Here is a 22,298-nt window from a genome sequence, read left to right on the forward strand (position 1 = left end):
AATCCCTGGGAAATAAATACAAAGCTGAGAGGATATTGTGCCTGGCAGATGTTCAGTTCATGGTTGAACCTGATTGTCAAGGCAGGGGTTAGGGGGATCTTGAGGCCAGGCTGGTTATAAAGGAGTGAAGCAAATCGCTCACCCTCATCCAGGTCAGCTCTGTCCAAGGAGTTACTCTGGTGTTGAGTAGATTATCTCAGTTTCTCTATCTGTAAAATGAGGGGGATTGACTATGACCTCTAAGGCCCCTTTCAGCTTGAAATCTAAGGGCAGGGAGACTCCCAGGTAAGTCACTTTACCTCTACGGGCCTCACTTTCCTCATCTGCAATATAAAATTGAGCTAAAATCATAATAACAGAGTAGGAAGAACAATGTATTTGGACTCAGAAAACCTGGGTTCAAATCCTACCTCTGGCATTGGACCTCTGAGGTCCCTCCTAGCTCTAAATCTATGATTGTAGTTCACTTTGCCCCTCTAAATGTCGGTTTTCTCATCTGTCAAATGGGGATAATAACATTGATGCAGCCTACCTCCCAGGGGCTGTTTTGAGAAAGTGCTTTTTGTTAGCCTTAAAATGCTAGAAAAGTGGGAGAGGTGAAGATTGATCTCACCAGCAGGGGGCAGTAACCATAAAGGAAATATGAAGTCTTTGGTACCTGAATTAGTTGGGGTTTGATAGAAGATTAAGGAAGGAGAGGTGTTGCTTGTGCCCAGGACATCTTGACCCTGTGGGATCATGGGAGATGTACAGGGAGAGATTTCTGAACATCAGCCTTCTATAGATGTTGCCTGGGTGAAGCATGGCCATCATCATTATTAAAAGATGGAAAAGGAGGAGGAGAAAGAGGAAGAAAAAGAAGAGAAATTTTTTGCCAAGATTTTTGCTGTTTCCTTTATAAATTTTTGATACTTTGTGCAATAACTTTAAATTTTTATATATCCCTCATTTCACAAGTGAGGAAACTGAGGCCTGGAGAAATAAAGTAAGCTGTCCAGGATCACATAGCCAGTGGGGATGACAGAGGCTACACTTGAACTCAGGTCATCCTGACCCCAGGGCCTCCCATCTCTCCATTATGCCACATTGCCTCTCACATACTTGTTTCAGTGAATTTCATGTATATTTATTCTGTCTTTCTGAATCACGTATGTCAGCTAGCATAGGTCCTCTGAATCCAAATTCAGTATTCTTTCCCCTGTGTTCCCTTACTCACTTACCAAACATTAAATACCTGCTATATGCCAGACACCAAGTACACATAAGCCAGAAGGAGCCAGTCTCTGTTTTCCAGGAGCATCTTGTGTGCTTATAACACCTCATGTATCACCTCATTTGATTCTACTTGGTCATCCTTGAGAGGATGGAAGTCATTTGCATGTATTTTTTCATTCCCTGACAGATGGATGGAAAAAAAGATGGGTTCAGTCTAAACATTGGTCAAGTTATGGTAACTTTCAGCTGACAGCTGGGAGGTTCTATGGAGACAAAGAAAAAGACAAAGGTGAGTGTTCTTGTCGTTGGGAGTGGGTGGCACTGGGGAGTTCCAGTTATTAGGGGTCCTTTGCTGTGCATGAATGAGGGTTGCTTTTGTCCATCCCCAAAAGTGTCATTCCTTTCCTTGCCTTTCTCTGAAGGTGACTCCCCAAGGTACAGCTGGCCTTGAGTCCATATATGGCCCTCTGCAGTCAAAGAGCCACACTTGACTGCAGTCAAAGGGCTGTACTTAAGGACTTAGAGGGCCACAGGTGGCCTCAAGATTGCAGGTTCCCCACCCCAGGGAGCCTGGGGTCCTCACAAGCTGGACCAATGAGCAAGCACAGGCTTTGGCTGGCCCTACTCAAATCCTCCTGACTCAGAATGGCTTCACATACAGAGCTAGCTGTGCTCAATGTTTGGTATTCCAGGACCAGCCTCACAAAGCTCATTAGAAAGATGACCACCAGGCAATGTTTTTGTTTTTTGATCATAGTATCTACTAAAGTACAGAAGATCTACAATCCACATCAGTGAACTGAGAGGCGCCACTGATGAAAGTACAATTTTTGGGGTAGCCAGGTAGCACAGCAAGTAAGAGCACTGGCCCCAGAGTCGGGATGACCTGGGATCGAATCTGGGCTCAGATACTTAGCACTACACCCAGAAATAACTGGCCATGTAACCTTGAGCAAGTTACTTAACCCCAATTGCTTTTAAAAAAAAGTACAGTTTTTTTTAATTGAGGTAAGAAGAATCCTGGGATGTAGAGCTAGAAGGAATCTTTAAGATTATTTTATCCAAATCTTTCATTTTACAGACAAGAAAACTGAGACCCAGAGGAAAGGAAATGACTTGCCCAAAGTCTCACAGCTAATAGAGGAGGCAGGATTTTAATCCAAGCCTTTTATATTCTAAATTTAGTGTTCTTTCCACTATACTATACTTCCTTTATGCAAAGTTTGATATATGTGTATATGCATATATATAAATGAAGCGTTAAGAAAAAGTCATCCATTTTAAATTTTGAAAAAGTTTGTTATTGTGGAATTAATTAATTCTATATTAGTTCAACCAATATCTAGTAAGAATCTACTTGGAACAATACCACCAAAATTGATTTACACTTTTAATGCTATGCCAATAAAATTACCAAGGGGATACTTTATAGAGTTTGGTAAAATAATAACAGAATTTATTTGGAAAAACAAAAGATCTAGAATATCAAGGGAAATTATGAAAAGAAGGGGGACAAAAGGGGAACAGCACTGCAGACCTCAGACTATATTATAAAGCAGCAGTCATCAATGTTGTTTATTATTGTTTAAAGAATAGAGAGACAGAGCAGTGGAATTCACTAGATAATCGAGATTCAGAAATAATAGAACTCAATAACCCAGTGTTTGATTAAATGGAAAACATAAATTACTTAGGGGAAAAAGTCCTTATTTGTTTTAAAAAAAAACTTTTGGGAAAACCAAAAATCAGTCTGGCAGAAAGTAAGCTTAGACCAACAGCTTACACCACACCATACCACACCACGTAATACATTCTAAATGGATATGTAACCTTCATATCTTTAGATCTTCAATGGTCTTTAGATCAAACTATAAAAAAATTAGAAGAAAAATAAAACTTATTCTTCTCACAGCTATGGGTAGATATATTCTCTCTTTTTGTTCAATTTCATCTTATTTTAGGTTCTAAATTCTCTCCTCTCCCCACCTCCTTTCCTACTCATTGAAAAGTCAAGATAGGAGATGCAGTCTTAACCAGAGATAGAGGCAATTACAAAAAAAATAGATAATTTTGATTACTTGAAACTGAAAAGCTTCTGAACAGACAAAATTAATACACCTAGGATTAGAAGGAAAGTGGTTGAATGGGAAAGAAATCTTGATTTATCTGATAAGGGTTTGGTAACCAAAATATACAAATCACACACACACACACACACACACACACACACACATTTCCAGTCTTCCTGCACTTTACATACCTCCTCTCCAGGTACTCTTTAACCCAATGAGATGGCCTCTTTGGTATTGCCTAAACAAGCCCCTCCATCTCCTGACTCCAGGAATTTTCCCTGGCTGTCCCCCAGGCCTGAAATGCCCTCCCTGCTCATCTCCACCTCCTTCAAATCTCAGCTGAAATCCCACCTGTTACCGGATGCCTTCTCTAACCCCTCGATTCCAGTGCTTTCCCTCTGCTCATTAATCACTACTCATCCTATATAGAATTTGTACATATTTGTTTGCCTCTTGTCTCCACAACTGATTGTAAGCTTCTTGAGGGCAGGGACTGTCCTTCGTCTCTTTTCCCCAAGTATGTCAGGGCTCAGCACAGTACCTGGAGCATAGTAGGCATTTTATGTTGATTAAATAAATGAAGGTACATCAGAGGTGGATGTGAAGAGTGCCCTCTAGTGTTCACTCAGAAGAAGCATCTCTTCCATAATTCATTCTCTCCTTTCATAGTTATGAAGCCCCTCCAAAGGGCAGGTGGGGGAGATACAGATACACAGAAGTCAGGGTCCCCCGCCACCAAGAAGCTAACAGTCTGGGGCGGCTAGGTGGCTTGGTGAATAGAGCACTGGCCCTGAAGTCAGGAGGACCTCAGTTGAAATGCAGCCTCAAACACTTAACACACTTACTAGCTGTGTGACTTTGGGCAAGTCACTTAACCCCAATTTGCCCTCCAAAAAAAAAAAAGAAGCTTACAGTCTAGTAGGGGAGACTTGACTTGTTGAGAGACAGAAGAGTTTAAGGCAAAGAATACTCAATTTAGAGTTACAGGTCTGGGTTCGAATCCCCAACTCTGTTAGTCATAACATGCATGGCATTGGGCAAGGTGCTTCTCTGAACCTCAGTTTCCTCTTCCATCAATATAATAATGATAATAAATGTAGCATTTTACAATTTGTGAAATACATTATCTCATTCAATCCTTTCCTCAACACTATTATTATCCCTATTTTACAAATGAGGAAACTGAGGCTGAGAGAGGTTAAGAGATTTGCCCAGGGTTACACATACTAATAAGTGTCCGAGGCAGGATTTGAACTCCTTGCTCCAAACGCAGTGCTCTTACCCAGCTGCCTTCCAGATGAGGACGAGGTGATTTCCAACATCCCTTCCAGCTCAAGTCTGTCCAAGGTGCTCTAAGATACTGTGATGGTGTCATAGGAGTGCCAGCCTGGGCACTCAGAGCCAGACTCACAGCCTTGGCCTGGGGGCCAAAGAAGCCTTTGCCTGCTATAAATAGAATCCATTTGTTTCACCATCTCATTTTGCCCGCTCTCCTATTTCCTAGCCCGCTGTCACAAATCTAATTTTAGGGCTCATTTAAAGACGAAGATTAGTCATTGGTAGGAGCTCATTCAATTTCTCCTTCCCCATGAAAGTTTCATGGAATGAAAGAAAGTGAGAGTGACTGGAGATGAATGGGAGCTCATTTATTCCCAGTTCCCTGCTTCTCGTCATGCCCAGCTACACAGGTCTTCTCTCTCACTTACTTTTGCTTTCATGCCTCATGAAGACCCATGGAGGGATTGAGCCAGGGTGGTGGTTTTTGGGTGCTTAGGGTGGGCCCTGCACACAGAGTTTGGGAAACCTCATTGGACTGTTTGAGAACTGTGTGTTTAATGAGATTATCTGCAATTCCACACACACAAAACCCCTAAATCATTCCAGGCAAATCAGCTGAAAGCCTGTCATGAAACAAGAGGAGATGCCATTAATTTTCATTTTAGCTAAATGTGTTTCATGATTATGGTGAAGGCTAGTCATGTGTTGACCACGGTGAAGACTATTTTTGTACCATTGTTGACAATGGCAAAGACCAAATGCTAGACGAGTATTGACTATGATGGAAACACCACATGGACCATGGATTAAATATGGTGAAGACCATGGCAATATATAGTCCAGGGTGAAGGCTATATGTAAACCATGTATTAACCAAGGCAAAAGTCAAGTGCTGGACATATATTGACTGTGATGAAGGCTGCATGTGGGCCTTGCATTGACTTTGATTGAGACTAGGTCCTAGTCATGTATGATTCATGGGAAAGTTCACGTACTGACCATGTTGAAAGCCAAGTACTGAACATGTGTTGACTAATGAAGACTGCATGTGGGCCATGTATTAACTATGGTGAAGACCATGTGCTGACCATATGTTGACCATGGCAGACCATGTCCTAGACATGTATTGAATGTAATGAAAGCTGTAATTGGATCACACACTGAGCTGCACAAAGACTGTGTGGGGGCAAAATATGTGCTGTGATGAAGACCATGTCCTGGCCATGTAGATACCAAGGTGAAGGATGGATGAACCTGACTTCCTTTCATGAAGAAAAAGTCATAAGAAACAGAGGGATGCCACCTTCTGGTAGCCAGTTGATAGCCTGTATTCTATTCTCTTGAGATAATTGCGGTTAAGTTAGGGAGGTGAGATATAAATTTATAAACTGGTTACATAAAATAAGGTACTCTGTGATTAGATGGTAAGAGGGATGACATCAGGGGTCATCTGAGTATCAGGGGCAGGACTGGGCAGGGTGATGAGATACCTTTTTTTTTTAGACCTTTTGAAGGAAGAAAGACCTCCATGTAGATTCAAATATACATGTAACAACAGAGCAGCATTGGTCCAGGATGCTGGGCTTGTCCCCTCCTGATTAGTCAGTCAAATATAATTTATTAAGCCCCTACTATATGCTAGGTACTGGGCTAAGTGCTGGGGATATTAAAAAAAAAGGTGAAAGACAGTCCCTGTTTTCAAGGAGCTCCCAATATAATAGGGGAGACAGCATACAAACAGGGGGGAGGGAAGGGGAATAAGCATTTATATAGTGCCTACTATGTGCCAAGCACTTGTTAAGCTTTTTTTGTTGTTTTTACAAATATCATCTCAAGTGAGCTTCACAACAACCCTGTAAGGTAAGGGCTGTTATTATCCCCCTTTTACAGTTGAGGAAATGGGCAAAGAGAGGTTAAGTGACTTGCCTAGGGTCACATAGTAAGGCTGAATTTGAATTCAGGTCTTCATGACTCCATGCCCGACTCTCTATCCACTGTCCTTCCTAGTTGCCTAGGCCTTGCCTCCTTTTTGTACAGACAAGATATAGACGGGATGAATTGGAGATAATCAGTGGAGGGGAGACACTGGAAATAAGGAGGATGAGGGAAGACTTTTTGAAGAAGATGGGACGTTAGCTGAAACTTAATGGAAACCACAGGAGACAGGAAGCAGAGATGGGGAGGTAGCTCCCACCAAGGGGCTCCTCTCTGCTCAGACTGCTAGCCTAACAGCAGGTCAACAAAGTTTAGCTGAATAAATAACTTAACAAGTTTCTGTTCACGCATTTGGGCCTCGTGATACTTAGTGCTGCTCACTTGGCTCCCAGGGAGGCCAATCCGGCCACCTCGGATGTGCTTTAGTTTCCTGTGGGTTTGGTTGGGTTTTTTCCAAGCCCACTTTGTCTGTTACTGACATAGTTCAGCTTCCAGGTTTGTATTTTCTCTCCCTTCAGGTCTCCAGACAAGTGAAGATGCCAAGTTTTACGCCTTGTCAGCACGGTTCAAGCCCTTCAGCAACGAGGGTCAAAGTTTGGTGGTGCAGTTTTCAGTAAAGCATGAGCAGGGCATTGACTGTGGTGGGGGCTACGTTAAGCTCTTTCCTGAGGATCTGAACCAAGAGAACATGCACTCCAACTCAACCTACTACATCATGTTTGGTGAGTTCTTCAGCCAAGGCCTCTTTCCCGGTCCATGGCCAAGGGCGTGACAGCGCTAGAATGTTGGGGACGGAAGTAGCCCTTAGGCTAGTGGTGTTCTCTTGGGCAGGCACTGGATGGCATCCCCTCCCAAGCCTGATCCTCTGCAGTCACCATCTAAAAACCCCATCCTTACTAATCCAAGGGTTGACAGCGCTGCCAAAGAGTTTATCCATTGCAGGCCATGGTGGGATGTCCCTTCACCTTGTGTTATTCTAACAGCCTGAAGGGTAAATTCATCTTTGCCTCTGTTCCTAGACAGGGACGCTATAGTTTATCTGATGCCATTGGGTTTTTTCATTTTCAGGCCCAGATATCTGTGGAATGGGAAACAACAAGGTACATGTCATCCTTAATTATAAAGGAAAAAACCATGAAATTAACAAAACCATCAAGTGCAGGGTGAGTCCACAGGCCTGGGAGTGGAGGTTTGGGAGGAATTCAGAGATGACGTTCAGCTATTGTGGAAAGCAGCAGGTGACTCTTGAACTCACAGCGTCATCTGGGAGGGTTTTGCCTTCAGGGACAGGACAGCCACAGGTTGTCATGGCTCTGCTGCTCACTCTTAAAATCCTGAGAAGTAACCCTGGTGTCAGAGGGATTTACTTTTACTGATTACTGCTATAGTTCTTGAGCCCCTACTAATGCATTTCCTATTTATACAAATCAGACGCAACAATACCATTGACTCTAAAACACAAAACATTTACCAACCAAGAAGAGAAAAGCAAAAATAATCAGAATATTTACACAGTAGAAAACAAAACAGTAATAACCAAAATATAACAGCTCATCCATAAGCTTGGATCATGTTCTCTAGCAAAGCATGTCTGTGGCAGAGAGTAGGTCCACATTTATAGAAACCTAGCAGTGATGCTCGTGAGTAAGAAAACCAGGTCAGCTCACATTTTTATACTACAGGATTCAAGGTCAGTGGTCTCTTTTAGAGAAGTCGCGTGACCTCTTCCTCTTCGGAGACTCTCTGTAGACCCGCTAGATGAAACTGCTTCTCTGCTACTCCTGGGTAGCAGAAGAATTTAACTCTTTTAGTAATGCAGAATCATGGTACTCTTTCAATGAAACAGCAGTCCTAAACCTGGGGTCTGCAGTTTTTCAGGTCTTTTCCCTTGGTTGAGTATTGAAGCATTGTTAAACTATCTAAGTTCCTCAGATCTGCTCTCTGAGCTCTGAGGAATTCCTCCTTCTCAAGTCAGGAAGAATAGCACAGGGCGGTGTAGTCAAAGCCTTTTGGGCTTCCCCACTCTGAGGTTGTCAACGGCACAGAAGGGCCCCATGCCAAACCCAGCTAGCTTCTCATGTAGCAGGATTGTGCTTTCTTCAGTGAGCTCCACACAGCTGCAGAACTCTCCAACAGCAAGCTCCCAGCTATACAGAGGTTGTGGGGCTGTGATCAGCAGCACTCTCAGCAAACGCAGCCCAGAACATTGTTACCCTTCTCTTGATTCTCCTCCACTCTGCTTCTCTCTGTTGTCAGCTCATCTCCAGACGTTTGCTGTGTCCTCTTGTTCTTCTGATCTCTAATTTCTCATCTCCTCACCAACGCATCTAATGAAGTCTAATAGCAAGGCTTCTTCATGAATCCGTAACTCAGGAGGGGAAGAACTCAGATTCCACAGTTCTACCAGGTGTAACACAAACATGCCATGTGTGACTTTTCTGTAGTCTCTAGTCACTTCTTTCATTTCACTTCTCAGTTATAGCCTTCAAGATTCTCACAAAAGGGTAATATATTAAGGAATTGATGGACAACAAAGCACCGTAGCCACCCCCACATTTATTCAGAGTTCCCATCTCTGAGCTACTTTCAAACGTTTCCCCTCAGTGCATTTATCTGAGAGATTGTTTTCTCTCAGGTCCTCAACTATCTGATGCTGTTTCTTTTCACACAAATATCCTTTTACCGCCTCTTTCATTAAATAAAATGTCCACATATGAAATGGACAATGATTTGTACTATGAAAGTTCCTTATTCAACGAAAAAATAAATAGTCCCTACTGTTTAGGAGCTTATATTCTGGCTGGGGGGAAATATGTTAACATATATATGTATATATATACACACAGATACATACACACATACACATGCACACATATATGTATACATACATATACCTATATGTATGAATATACACACATACACCTATGCATGCATACATGTATGTGTATATACACCTATAACTATGAAGCATAAGCCAGGTAAACACAAAGTAATTTGTGGGACTCTAGCATCAGAGGTGATCAGGAAATGGCTTGTGTAGTTGATTGCATTTGAATTTGGCTTGCTTGGTCATGTTCCTTGAAACTGCTGCTTCCTGCTCTGTATCAGTGTGGGTCCTTGAGTATGTTTCTCCCAGATGGATGCATTGTTTCCTACTGGTCCAGTTACTGTTGTTAAATGATAACAATATCAATAATGCTCAAATCTTCCTCCTGGACATTGCAAGGTGCTTGGAGGTCTGAGATTAAAAGGGAGCACTGAGTTTCTCTTTTCCCTACCTAGTTCAACAACCTCACTAAAAGAAGTCGAGGCCATTGGGGAAGATTAATCTGTAGGAGAGATCTTGGTGACTTGATTTTGTCCTTTTGGTCTTTAAAGGGTAAAGAAGAAAGCTCTTCCTCTGCACTCTCCCAGAGATTCTGTCCATGCTGGACCTTGCTTGATTAGAGATCTAGGGTCAGAACCACCTATGACCCTTCAGATTCCCAAAACAGGCCCCTTGCTCCTCCTGTCTTGGGTAACACACTTTCTGAGAAGGGAGCCAGACTGGATAATGCTGCGGATCCTTCAGAATTGTCTCCTTCCCTCCCACTCTCCCTTCCCTGCAGATCAATAAAGACACTCACCTGTATACTCTGATTCTTCGCCCGGATTGCACCTATGGGGTCAAGATAGATAACCAGCTGGTGGCAGTTGGGGCCTTAGAGGATGACTGGGATTTTCTACCCCCCAAAAGAATCAAAGATCCATATGCACGGAAACCACGAAAGTGGGATGAGCGACCCCAAATTGAGGATCCCGATGACAAGAAACCAGAGGTAAAGGAATTCTGCTCCTGGTCCCCATCTGTAAATCATGCCAATTAACAGACCAATCATTTTCTGAGTCATTGAAAGCACAGCCCTTTCCCTATTTCACTGTCAGCAGGCATTCGTGCACATCTGGGAATCATTTTGCTCTGGAAGAACTGTCTTGGTATCCACAGGGACCAAACTCTCCCGGACACCTAATAGTCACTTAAACAATTGTTTAATTCAATTGAATCCAAGAACAATTGTATCATTACAGTGCACTTGGACTGTTGTCCCCATAACAATGTCATTTACATAGTGGCTGCTCAACAAGTGTGTAGTGGGTCATTAGCTGAATGAATTACTAATTGGAGAACTTCAGACATAAAGAGGGGAGATTTTTCCAGAGGGGAAGCCTTTGCTGTTACCCTAAACCAGGCCCCCTAAGCAGCTGCTGGCCTGACTTCGGGGTTACCAGCATTCTGAATGTCCTTCATGATGTGCAACTCTACTCCTTGACCTCCTTAACCTTCCTCTTTTCACTGAGGGATCTGGAAGTCATGCCATATGAGGTCAGTTGAAAGAACTGGAAATTCCTGGCCTCACCACCCCCCCCCCAAAAAAAAAACCTGCTGAATCCCTCAGACACAGGAGAAGACCAAGGTTCAAGCATCAGGCAGGTTTACTCTTATCTTGGCACAGGGCAGCCAAGGGAGGAGCAGGGTACCCAGCCAGCAGCCAGCAGCCCCCTGCCCCTGGCTATCAGAGACCAAATGGAGATCAAAGTCTGATGGAAGGGGGAATAGGGAGTAGGAGAATTGTTCATTTCAGATGGACCTGCAGAGAGGATTCTCTCACATTGGCTTCCATCTCCAATGAAGGGTCCACATTTTGTGTCTCATTACAAGAGTCTTCTGTGTATATTTCTGTCTGCTGTATCCCAAAGCCACCAATGAGTCCTTAGGATGAATCAATTTTATCTTAGGACTGGGAAGATTTTGAAAAAATCCCGGATCCAGATGCAAAGAAGCCTAATGACTGGGATGAAGCAATGGATGGCGAGTGGGAGCCCCCTTTGATCCCAAACCTAAAGTATAAGGTAAAGGCAAAGAGAACAAAATATAGAACAAGAAATTAATGGAACTTATTTTTTTTTAAAAGCAATTGGGGTTAAGTAATTTGCTCAAGGTTACACGGCCAGTTATTTCTGGGTGTAGTGCTAAGTATCTGAGCCCGGATTGGATCCCCAGGTCATCCTGACACTGGGGCCGGTGCTCTTACTCACTGTGCTACCTGGCCGCCCCATGAATGGAACTTCTAGTGAATAAAGTACCAGCTCTGAGGTTTGGTAGGTGTATTCAGGGTGGGCATTGGGCATGTTGGTGCTAGAATGATGCCAGGCTTATCTAGCATTGGTCAGAACGTGCTTCTTCTGTTTATATGACCTCAGGTGAACTGTGAGGAGAGCTGACCTGGGATTCCTGAGTTGGCAGTGTGCATTAGCCGATTCACTGAACCTTGTCCTTCCTTTGAGGAACAGCTGAGGTTCCTGGGGGAGGGTTAGTCTTTGGGAGAGAGAACTTGGTGACATGATTCTGTCCTTTCCATTTGTAAAGTTCTGTCACATAAATGAAAGATTAAGACTCATCTCTCTGGCTTCAGAGGGGAGAACTTGGAGGTAGGAGATGTATGGAGGTTGAATTTGGCTTAAGGTAAGGAAGAACTTTCTAACACTGAGAGATGCCCAGTGATGGAACAGATTAGGTCACAATAGATAGTGAGCTCCCTGGCCTAGAGATGTTCAAAAGGTAGGATGACCATTTTATATATTAAACAGAGTTTAATAGAAACATTTAATACAGACATTTTATACACTAAAAGGATTTATGTTCTAGGTTGAACTAAAGGAACTCCAAGGTCTTTTCTAGTTCTGAGTTTCAATTATTGTAGTAGCAGTAATAATAATAATAAATACCTAAGGTTTACAAAGTGCTTTATATTTATAATAGATGTGAGCCCTTTCAAACATATACTTTGACCCTGTGGGGGATGGGAAAAGAGTTTCAGCCCCTTGTAAATGGAGAGAGGAGGCACATGGGATTGCTTGTGCTCTTTAGCATGGGGCTGAAACCTTTTCTCACTACCAAAGTCCTTGGTACTGTCCCATGCTTCATTATCAGAAACTGATAAGATTTTCTTAATGGAAATGACATCTACTTTGCTGCTGCACCCTAAGGACCATGGGACCTTTCTATCTGACTTGTAGCTGAAACCTTCTATATAAATTGTCAACCCATTAGACCCTAAATGACTTGAGAACAGGAACTGTCTTACTTTTCTTTGTGTATCCCTAGAATTGAACACATACTAAACACTTAAATTCTTTTTTCATTCATTCATTCATTCATTCATCCATCCATCCATTCATTTAATCAATCATTTGTGGTAAGAGAACCTGTATTCCAATCATGGCTCTGACACTATCTGTGTAACCATGGGCAAATCAGTTCAACTTTCTGGACTCAGTTTCCTCATCTGTAAAATGAGGGTGTTGGACTAAATGCCCTCTGTCATCCCATCTACCTCTCTGTCCATGATCCTATAAAATGGACATCTAGGGAGGTTAGATTCCTTGCTCAAGGTCACATCTCCACTCAATGCCAAAAGAGGGACTTGAACCTTGGATTTTCCAAACTCAAACGAAATGGGGTTTCCATCATATCAGACTGTCTCTCATCTGGAAAAAGCCAAAATGTTCTCCTGGGACTACCTCTATCAGATAGATGGATCAAGTCCCAGGTAAGATGTAAAATCTCAAGGTCAGGAGAGGTTAGTAGGGGGGCTTATGTCAAGCACTTTGTGAACCTTATAATGCGATTTAAACACTAGCTATTGCCGTTATGATTACTACTACTGTGAAGATGATGATGATGATGGTGGTGATTATCATCATCACTCCTCTGGCACAGCTGATAAGATAGAACCTGCCTCTTAGGAAGTTAAAAAGGAGGTGCCCCATAATGGAAGATAGGGTAGATCATTACAGTGTGAGTTCTCCACCCCCAAAAGTATTTGAGCAAAGGCTAGATGACCCCAAATCAAGAATGATGTTTCCCACAGTGAAGAGGAAGAATAGAGTGAGCAAATTGGTCTGTAAAAATGGCTTTCTAGTGTAGGTTTAACCCCTTGCTATCAAGTTAAACTCTCATTACTGAAGATTAAAGCCTGTAATTACCTCAGGAGAGCTGCGGAGGCAGGATGGGAATCATGTCTTCCTCCTTCATACCCAAGCTGAGCCTTGGAAGAAGAGAAGACACAGGTGTTCTAGGCATGGGGCATAATGGGAATGTGCATAGGTGGCAGATATCCTTCAATTTCAGGGAACAGGGGATCTAGAGTTTACAGAATGTGAGATAGAATTGGAAACCAGAATGTACAGGGTTAAGGGATCTATGTCTTATCCTAGTTAAGGGAATAGGGAGCCCCAGAAGGTTTTCAATCAGAGGAGTGATGTGATCAGACTTATGTCTTAGATTATTTTGGCAGCTGTGTGGAGGATGGATTCAAAGAGGGCAAAGAAAAGAAGGGAAACTCTACAGTTTTTAAGAGTCTGAGCTGGGACTTGAACTCAGGTCATTTGATTCCACAATGGGTGCTTTCTCCACTATATAATATCCAGTGCTCTTATTTTGTGCAAAGCCTTCCAATTCAATAACATCCTCAGTTTACTTTAACTTTTAAGACTCTACATTTTTCCCTGTTGAATTTCTTCTTGATTCAGCCCAACATTTTAAGCTCAGAAAGATCTTGTTATCGCCTAAGTCAGACTTTCATTGTGTTAGCTAGCCTTTCTGGGTTGGGGTGATATTCCTGACATTTAACTCTTTATTTAAGTCATCGAGATACACTAGTAACAGCCCAGGGCTCTGGACTGCAGGCTATTTATAAAACATGAACAGACAAATGATTAAATATATATATAAATGAAAAACAGCCTATTACAATTAGGGCCAAATCCAAATTTCAGTAGAATCTTAGCTCAATAACTTGGGTTATTTCATTGCTGGAAAAATGCAAATATTCCTGTTCAATATTTCCTATTTTAATTTTAGGGTGAGTGGAAGCCTCGAATAATTGATAACCCAAATTATAAAGGTGAGTGGGTGCATCCAGAAATCGACAATCCGAAGTATAAAGCAGACCCCAATATTTACAGATATTACAACATCAGTGTCCTGGGCCTGGATATCTGGCAGGTATGTAGTAATTAAATGCATAAACATTTGGCATGTAATAATTAAGTGGCAAACACTTGGAATCACAGAACTTCATAGAGGAAATGGACCTTAGAGGGATTCTAGTCCAACCCATAAATGAATAGGAATCCATTCTGTCACTTGAAGCCCCCGTTCTGCCTATCTGTCAAGGCAATCCATCCTACTTTTAGAAACTAAGAAGTATTACAAAGTTTCTCCTGACTTCTGTCCTAGTCCTGCCTCTTCCCAGCTTCCTTCCCTTGCTCTGGGTCCTGCCCTCTGGGGTCAAACAGAACAAGACTAAACCTCCCAACCCATCAAGGTGTTAATGAACCCTGTGTAGGCAAAAAGAGCCTGAGGTTTAGGATGGACAGACCTGACTCTCCCCTAAGTGCCTACTTCCCTCTCTGCACCTCAGTTTTCTCATCTATAAAATGGCATAATTATACCTGCTCTCTGCATCCTTAGTTACTCGTGACAATAAAGTGAGATCGTAGATGTGAATAAGCTTTGAAAAGTTGAAAGGATGCTTCAAATCTAGTGGATTACTGTTGTTATTGTTATACTGCTACTCTAGAAACCAAGGCCTCATTTAATTTTCCCATCTCTGTTGGAAAGGCAGTGTAGCATAGTGGAGAGAGACTCGACCCCTTGAAGTCAGGAAGACCTCAGTTCAAACCCTACCTATGACCACATACTGACTATGTGACTCTGAGTGAGTCACTTAATTTCCAAGGGCTGTAGGTAATTCTCTAGATTGGCAAAACTGGCAAAAGGAATTCCCTCCCCTGGGAGTGATGATAACAATGAAATCATAGCTACAATTCCTTCTCTGCCTCTAGTAACCCCCTAGCTGCCAATGTCTTTTCTTCCCCATTACATTGTATGTATTTTGTATTTTCTAATTAATTTTATATTTGCTATGTTGTATCCTCAGTAGAATGTAAGCTCCTTGAGGGAAGGAAATGTTTTATTTTTGTCTTTGTATCCTGGCACATAGTAGGTACAAAATAAAAACTTCTTGCAGACTACTCAGTTGAATCCCTGTCCTCTCAATAAACCCTAATAACAACGGGCCTTTTTCTGAAGTGCTTTCAGATTTCCAAAGTGCTTTCTTCTTGACAACCTTGTGAAGCGGACATGATAACCATCAATATTCCCATTTTATACATGGGGAAACTGAGGCTTCTCAAAGAGTTTAAGTGACTTGCCCAAGGTCACAGAACTAGTTGGCGGTATCCATGATATGAACCCAAGGCTCCTAACTTCAGGGCTCCTTCTAGAATTGCTTCCCCTCCATTACCCTCTTGGAGCAAGCAAAGAAAGCTTTGTGCTCAGTATTAAGAGGGATTCATTGGAATTAATCACACATGATTCCTGCCCTGATGGGTTGAAACATGGGCACAAGTAAAAAAAATCAAGGACAAAGCTGGTTTCAGAGAGGTATGGAGTGTTCTGAGTGGTTCCAGGTAGGAGACAGCTTGTTTGGCTGGGGAAGTCGGGGGAGACTTTTTGGAGGAGGGAGAATGGAGCGGTACCTTGAAGGACAGGTTGAACTTCATTTGGCAGAGGTGAGCAGGGAGGCCGTTTCTGGCAGAATCTTTTTTTTTAAGTATGAGATCAGGAAAGGAAGGGACTAGCCAGGAGAAGGGTAAGTAAATGGGCTGGAGTGAGAGGCAAGAAGAGAAGAGCTGCTTGAGGATAAGGCCAAGAAGGCCAGAGGCTTCAGAGCCTGGAACATCATAGCCACTTAGGAAATGCTTATGGATTGATTGATGGACATAGATAAAAGTGCCCAGGATGAGAAGCCAGGGAAAGAGAGGGATCTGTGTGGGTGGGAATGCCCATACCCATGAGGTCCCAGATCCAGCCAAACACTGACAGGTAATCTACACCCAGGTCTGATGGGAGAATCCTTACTGTAGCATCTCTGACCTGTGGCCCCTCAAGTCTTCATGAACAGCTTTCTGGATTGAGAATGTCAGAAGGATCAGGACAGCCGAGAATGATGGGCCAGATCCAAGCCTCTTGGCCAAACTGGATCATAGGGTCCTAGTTCTAGAACAGGAAGGGACCTCTTCGGCCATTGAGTCTAATCCTCTCATTTTACAGATGGGGAAACTGACGCTCATGGAGGTGAAGGGACTTATCCAGGTCACACAGGTAGCAAGTAGCTGAGCTGGGATTCGAATCCAGGTCCTCCCCTATCCAGGTCCAGCCCTGTATGCTATAGGGTGATAAGTCTTTCAGCAGTGAGCCAGGCTCATTCTCATCTGACAGACACAGTTCCATCCTTGCTAACACACTCCCACCCTCACAGTCTCTGGTAGTAGAGCCTTTGAGAACCAGCTTCACTCCTGTACCAACAGTACGCTCTAAACTGGAACTTCAGGGGAGGCAGAATTATAAATAGACATTTTAATAAGTAGAGTTATTCTTTTTAAAATACCAAAAAAGGAACTCACTCTGCAAGATTTCATAATATATTCAAAATATACCAAATGTGTTAGTAAATAACAGTTTTCAAAAAAATCCAGTATTGGGCAAAAAAATAAAAAAGCAATCGAGTGCAACTGGATAGAATTCAGACATCAAAGTCAATGACTACGAGGTCCTAGAACCTCAGAAGTGCAGACACCTCAGACGCACTCAGATGGCCAGCCCATCTCTGGCCAAGTCTTTCTTCTATAACATTTCCAATTGACCTTCAGCTGGCCTTGCCCTAAGACCTTTAAGGAGATGGAGCTCCCGACCTCCCAAGGCAGCCTTGGGACAGTTCTAATTACTAGTGATTTCCTCCTTACATCCAGCCTAAATCTGCCTGTTTGCAGCTTCTCCAGATTCAGCCTTCAGGGGCCAAGTAGAACAAGAACAAGCCTTCCTCAATGGACAGCCCTGCAAATGCTTAAAGACAACTCTCGTCTCCTCCCCTCCCCCATGCCAAATATCCTCGGGTCCACCATATGGCGTCAACCAAGCCTTTCCCCATCTTGACTGTCACCTCTTGACATTCTCCAGTTTATCAATGGCTTTCTGAAAATCCCATGGCCAGAGCTGAAGCCAGTCTTCCATCAGTGGCCTAGGCGGGGCAAAGGGCAGGGGGACTCTCACTTCCCCAGCTCTGGACACTGCTCTCAGAGAGTGGGCATGATGAGAATGCAGCCTATGATCACGTAAGCTTTCGGGGGGCTGCTCTGACACATTGTGGGTTCATATTGAGTTTGCATTCCACAGAAACCCCCAGATCTTTTTCTTTTTTTTTTTTCCCAGATCTTTTTCAAATGAATTGTCATCTAGCCATGCTGGCATTTACCCAGTGCATTAAAATTTGTCAGCCATTATCTAACTAGATCTTTGCAATAACATCATGAGGTAGGGACCACAGGTATTATTGTTAGCACTATTATTATCATCTATAATGACAAAACTGGTCTGGGTTGCATAGCTAATAACTGTCTAGGGTAGGATTTCAACCCAGATCTCTACTTACTCCAAACTGTAATCTCATGATGGAAGGAAGCAGTTCTCGTCATCTCACCCAGATTGGTCTTTTCTGCAGCTCCCCCGGCCCCACCACCATATGTACACCCTGCTCCTGGTTCTTCTCTCTGGCACCCAAACAGAACAACTCTTCTGTGTCTTCCACACAAGAACTTTTCTTGTGGAACCTTGAAGGGGCTCTCCTGTTTACCCCCAAGTCTTCTCTTCTCCAGGATGAACATCCTCAATTCTTTCAGTGGGTCCCCTCTCATATGCCCATCACCTGCCCTCTCGTGAACACACTGCAGTGTTTCCTATTGGTGCCTAGAACCGAATGAAAGATCATACTTACAGCTGGGTCAGTCTTCCAGGTGGCCTAGACAGGGCAAAGGAAAGGGGGATTCTCACTTCCCCAGCTCTGGACACTGTGAGAATCAGGGAAGGCTTCCTGAAAGAGGCAGCAGCTGAGATGGGCCGGGAAGGAAGGGAAGCATGAATATAAGCTCAGATAAGGTGTTCCAACAGATAAAGATTAGGAGAAAGTAAATGGCAAAGTCTGGCTACAATATGGCATATGGAAAGTGGAATTGAGGGTGAAGGCAGAGGGGGAGCAAAAATTAGGCATCTAGTGTGGTCCCTGAGTGCAGAGGGCCTTGGTTACCAGATCTCGGCCTTGTGTCTTCCCTGCATCTAAGCTGCTTTTACAGCCACTGAAGATATTATCCCATGGTTCAAGAAGAATATTTGTTGACTTTGGGAGAAAACAAAAACATTTCTTTGAGGAGCATCACATCTAAATTCATGGTAATTATCCCAAGTATCTTTTCTTCCAACAGGTAAAATCTGGTTCTATATTTGACAATTTCCTCCTGACAAATGATGAAGAATTTGCAGAAAAAGTTGGAAATCAGACCTGGGGAATAAGAAAAGTAAGCTGAGTCTTTTTCTGGTCATGGGCAAATTTCAGCAGGATCACATAATTATACGTTAATCACTCACCATGCCCTGGAATTCTTTGTTATAACCAAAGAATTCATCACTTGGTGGCTGATTTGTTAGCAATGAGTCTAGCAGGGTTAACTGAGACTGCTTCCCTTTGGAAGTCAGGAAGACTCTTTACTGGCACAGCTTACAAGCCCCAGGGACCCCCCCCCCCCGCAATCCTAGGAGACCAAAAAGAAAAATAAGTATATATAACAATTTTTTTATTAAAAGGTGAGCATTAGGGGGCAACTAGGTGGCACAGTGAATAGAGCACCGGCCCTGGAGTCAGGAGAACCTGAGTTCAAATCCGACCTCAGACATTTAACACAAAAAAACTAGCCACGTGACTTTGGGCAAGTCACTTAACCACAATTGCCCTACCTTCCCCCCTCCAAAAAAAAGCAAAAAAAAAAATGAGCATTAGGCATCAATACAGTCATTAAATATACTTAGTGTTATTTTATATCTAACATGATTTCTTTTTAATAATTCAAATAAATTTTATTTTGTTTTAAATTAACATACACTTTTTTCCCCTCCCTCCTTCCCTGGGTCCTACCCATTGGGAGAAAGCAGAGAAAACCAAAGTCTTGATAACCAAATCTGCATAGTCAAGCAAAACAACTTTTCTCATTGGCCATGCCCAGAAATACACATCTCATTCCATATCTTGAGTTCATCAATCCTTTGTCAGGAAGCTGCAAAATAATGAATTTCAACACATAAATATTGTTAAGTCCTAGGTCCTCAATAAGATTTTTTGGTTTGTCTTCTCATTCACATTCAATGATTACTGTGCCCTCTAGTCTTTCAGTCCTTTTTTTTCCTTTTTTTGCTTTGCGTTATTTAAAGTAAATCTTCCTGGATTTCTTCCCATTCCTCACATCTGTTAGTCTTCTTTGAATTACACTGTTATGTTCCATTAACTGATCATACTTTATATAACCATTTCCCTATTCTTGGACACTTAGGAGATTTCCAGGTTGTTGTGCTCTGGGAATTTTTATAATGACATAGGATCCTTGCTATGAATGGTTTTGTTTTCATTTTTGCTTATTTTGGCTACATTTTCAGGGTCTATTACCAACAAAAGAATTACTGGGTCAAAGGGTGTGATTATTTAACTTTTCCAAAACTTTTATTTGTAACTGTGTACAGAGAGCCAGCTTGCCCTCCAAAAAGATTCTACAAGTTTGCAATTCCACCAACAGTGAATGAGTATACCTGTTCCTCTCTTGGTGGACAATTTGTTCATCAATGACACCTCCATTCAACTCATTAAATAATTGTCACATGCCTGCTATGCAAAAGACACTGTGTTAAGTGCTAGAGATGCAAAGTTTTTCCCTCAAGGAATTTGTAAGGGAAAGGACAACTACACAAATAACTAGGCTACAAGGGAAGAAGATACACAGAAAGGAGAGGTTACAATAAGTATTGTAAGAAATTTTGTGAGGGAAAGATTATTTTCCTCTGGAATCCCCAAGGGTTGGTCTCTTCCAACTCTCCCCCCCCAAGAAAATGAACACCATCCTACAGACCCTTTAGAATGTAGCCAAGGAACTAAAATTTCTCCTACAGGGTTTGCTAAAGTACCTACTATGTACAAGATATCGTGCTAGGTACTGATGAGGACAGCTGTAGACAGTTAAGACAATTCTTGCCCTTATGGAGTATATAATAATATATGGAGTACATATGGAGGGGGGAGAGGGGAAGGGAAACAATACAACTATATAATACCGTAGATTATAACTTTATAGTAACTCTAGTGCAATATAGACCACAAGAACCAGAGATAAACAAAATGCTATGCAGGGTTTGCGGAGGGAGAGAGAGCTTCTGACCTGGGGAGGAGGCAAAATCAATGAAGGCTTTCTGTAGGAGGAACCAACGAACCTGACCTTAAAGGTTAGGTCTCTTCTCAAAGGTCAGAGATGGGGAGAGGGGGAAATTAGAGTTGTCTGGAATTTACATCACCTCTAAATTATATGGAAATTTTATATATATATATATATATATATTCAAAACAGGACCCGGAAAGGATATGGAGGGAAGCCTATGAAGCAGAGGAAAAGAGAAAACAACAGGAAGAGACCAAGAAAAAAATAGAAGCCAAAGAAGAAGAAGAAGACGAAAAGAAATATGCAGTGGAGCTAGAGGAGGATGATGAGGAGGATGAAGATGCCAACCAGGCTGAACTGGAAAAAGACAAAGAGCTGAAGGAAGAAGAAAACAGGGATGTAGGAGGGAATGGGACCACTGGTGTGGAGGGAAGGGATGAATTGTAATTGCATTGAACATAGTAATTCATAGTCAATAGCTAATAGGTCATTGTTAATTAGGACTTGGGAGCTCACTTAAAACAATACAAAAATGAATGCCACAAACATTTACTACACTCAGAGAATGAGCAATCAGGTGGGGCTAAGTGCAGGGGGTGGGACAAGGCTTAGATGAAGGTGTCTTGCCTTCAAGGAGCTTATATGGTCTAACAAAGTCTTATTACCCTCTTTGAATGAGTTGAAATATCACTCATGAAATGAATGAGCAAAAACCGACCCTTGGTTGGCACTGGATGCTCTGCCAGGAATTTACAGGCATCCAGGTAAAGAGGGGTCTTGTGTTCTTGACTCAGGCTTCAAAGTAATACTTTCCTCCCGGCCATGAATGGTGTATAAGGTCTTTGGATCACATACTTCTGTTTAATTACTTCAATTTTTACAATATCTAGCATATCAAGCATCTAACAATAAAGGAACAAATCTTTGGGTAAGGCTTTTGGTTTCTTTTTCTGTTTATAAGCACATGTATTTTCAGTTCTTATATTTCTGGATTTTTAAATGGGGGTGGGGATGAGGAGAGAGTATCCTTTCAGTCCCACCTGTGTACAAAGCCAATCTTCCTGCCTACCAGCAGCCTCCCTATTCCTCCCCCCGCCCCCCACGACGGATACATTTAGTCTCCTGACCAGCACCGGGGGTCTTTCCAAATGTTATTTACTGGACTCCTCAGTCTCAGTGAGGCACAGGATGGAGGGCTTTGAAAGTATTCTCTTTCCAGGACAATCTTCTTCATCTCAGTGCTGAGGACTAGTGACCAAGTCTGTGTAAATAACCAACATGCATCTGGGTGCTGTCACCAGCATAGGCAGCAGGCAGGAGGTCTCACTAGGAACTCCTGCCTGCCCCCTGGTCCTGAGGGCAGGGTTGTCCAGGTGGAACAGTAATGGAGCCCTGAGCAGTCCGGGGTGGGGGTGGGGGCTTGTGAAATTTACTTACATTTTC

The 22,298-nt window shown here is 42.6% G+C and overlaps 1 protein-coding gene and 1 long non-coding RNA gene across 3 annotated transcripts in view; one reads left to right on the forward strand and one right to left on the reverse strand.

Moving 5' to 3' along the window:
- The window catches only part of LOC138164823 (calreticulin-like), a 27,281-nt gene extending 5,979 nt beyond the window's left edge, over positions 1 to 21,302 (forward strand). The window contains exons 2-9 of the mRNA XM_069092752.1: positions 1,403 to 1,504; positions 7,019 to 7,222; positions 7,569 to 7,663; positions 10,109 to 10,318; positions 11,277 to 11,390; positions 14,404 to 14,547; positions 18,864 to 18,956; positions 21,045 to 21,302. Coding sequence (XP_068948853.1) covers positions 1,403 to 1,504; positions 7,019 to 7,222; positions 7,569 to 7,663; positions 10,109 to 10,318; positions 11,277 to 11,390; positions 14,404 to 14,547; positions 18,864 to 18,956; positions 21,045 to 21,302 — 1,220 coding nt within the window. The remainder of the gene's footprint in view (positions 1 to 1,402; positions 1,505 to 7,018; positions 7,223 to 7,568; positions 7,664 to 10,108; positions 10,319 to 11,276; positions 11,391 to 14,403; positions 14,548 to 18,863; positions 18,957 to 21,044) is intronic.
- LOC138164825 (uncharacterized) overlaps positions 17,436 to 22,298 on the reverse strand; it is a 23,221-nt gene continuing 18,358 nt past the window's right edge. Inside the window, exons 3-5 of one of the 2 annotated variants that reach the window (XR_011169195.1) lie at positions 19,571 to 19,709; positions 18,689 to 18,940; positions 17,436 to 18,351 (exon numbers count right to left, since the gene is read on the reverse strand). This is a non-coding gene — a long non-coding RNA (uncharacterized lncRNA). Of the gene's footprint in view, positions 18,352 to 18,688; positions 18,941 to 19,481; positions 19,710 to 22,298 lie in introns of those variants that run through there. The other variant, XR_011169196.1, reaches the window with a different exon arrangement.

The sequence above is a fragment of the Petaurus breviceps genome, unplaced genomic scaffold (assembly GCF_028583685.1).
Source record: "Petaurus breviceps papuanus isolate PSGF00001 unplaced genomic scaffold, PetGlider_PUasm1.0 207, whole genome shotgun sequence".
NCBI lineage: Eukaryota > Metazoa > Chordata > Mammalia > Diprotodontia > Petauridae > Petaurus > Petaurus breviceps.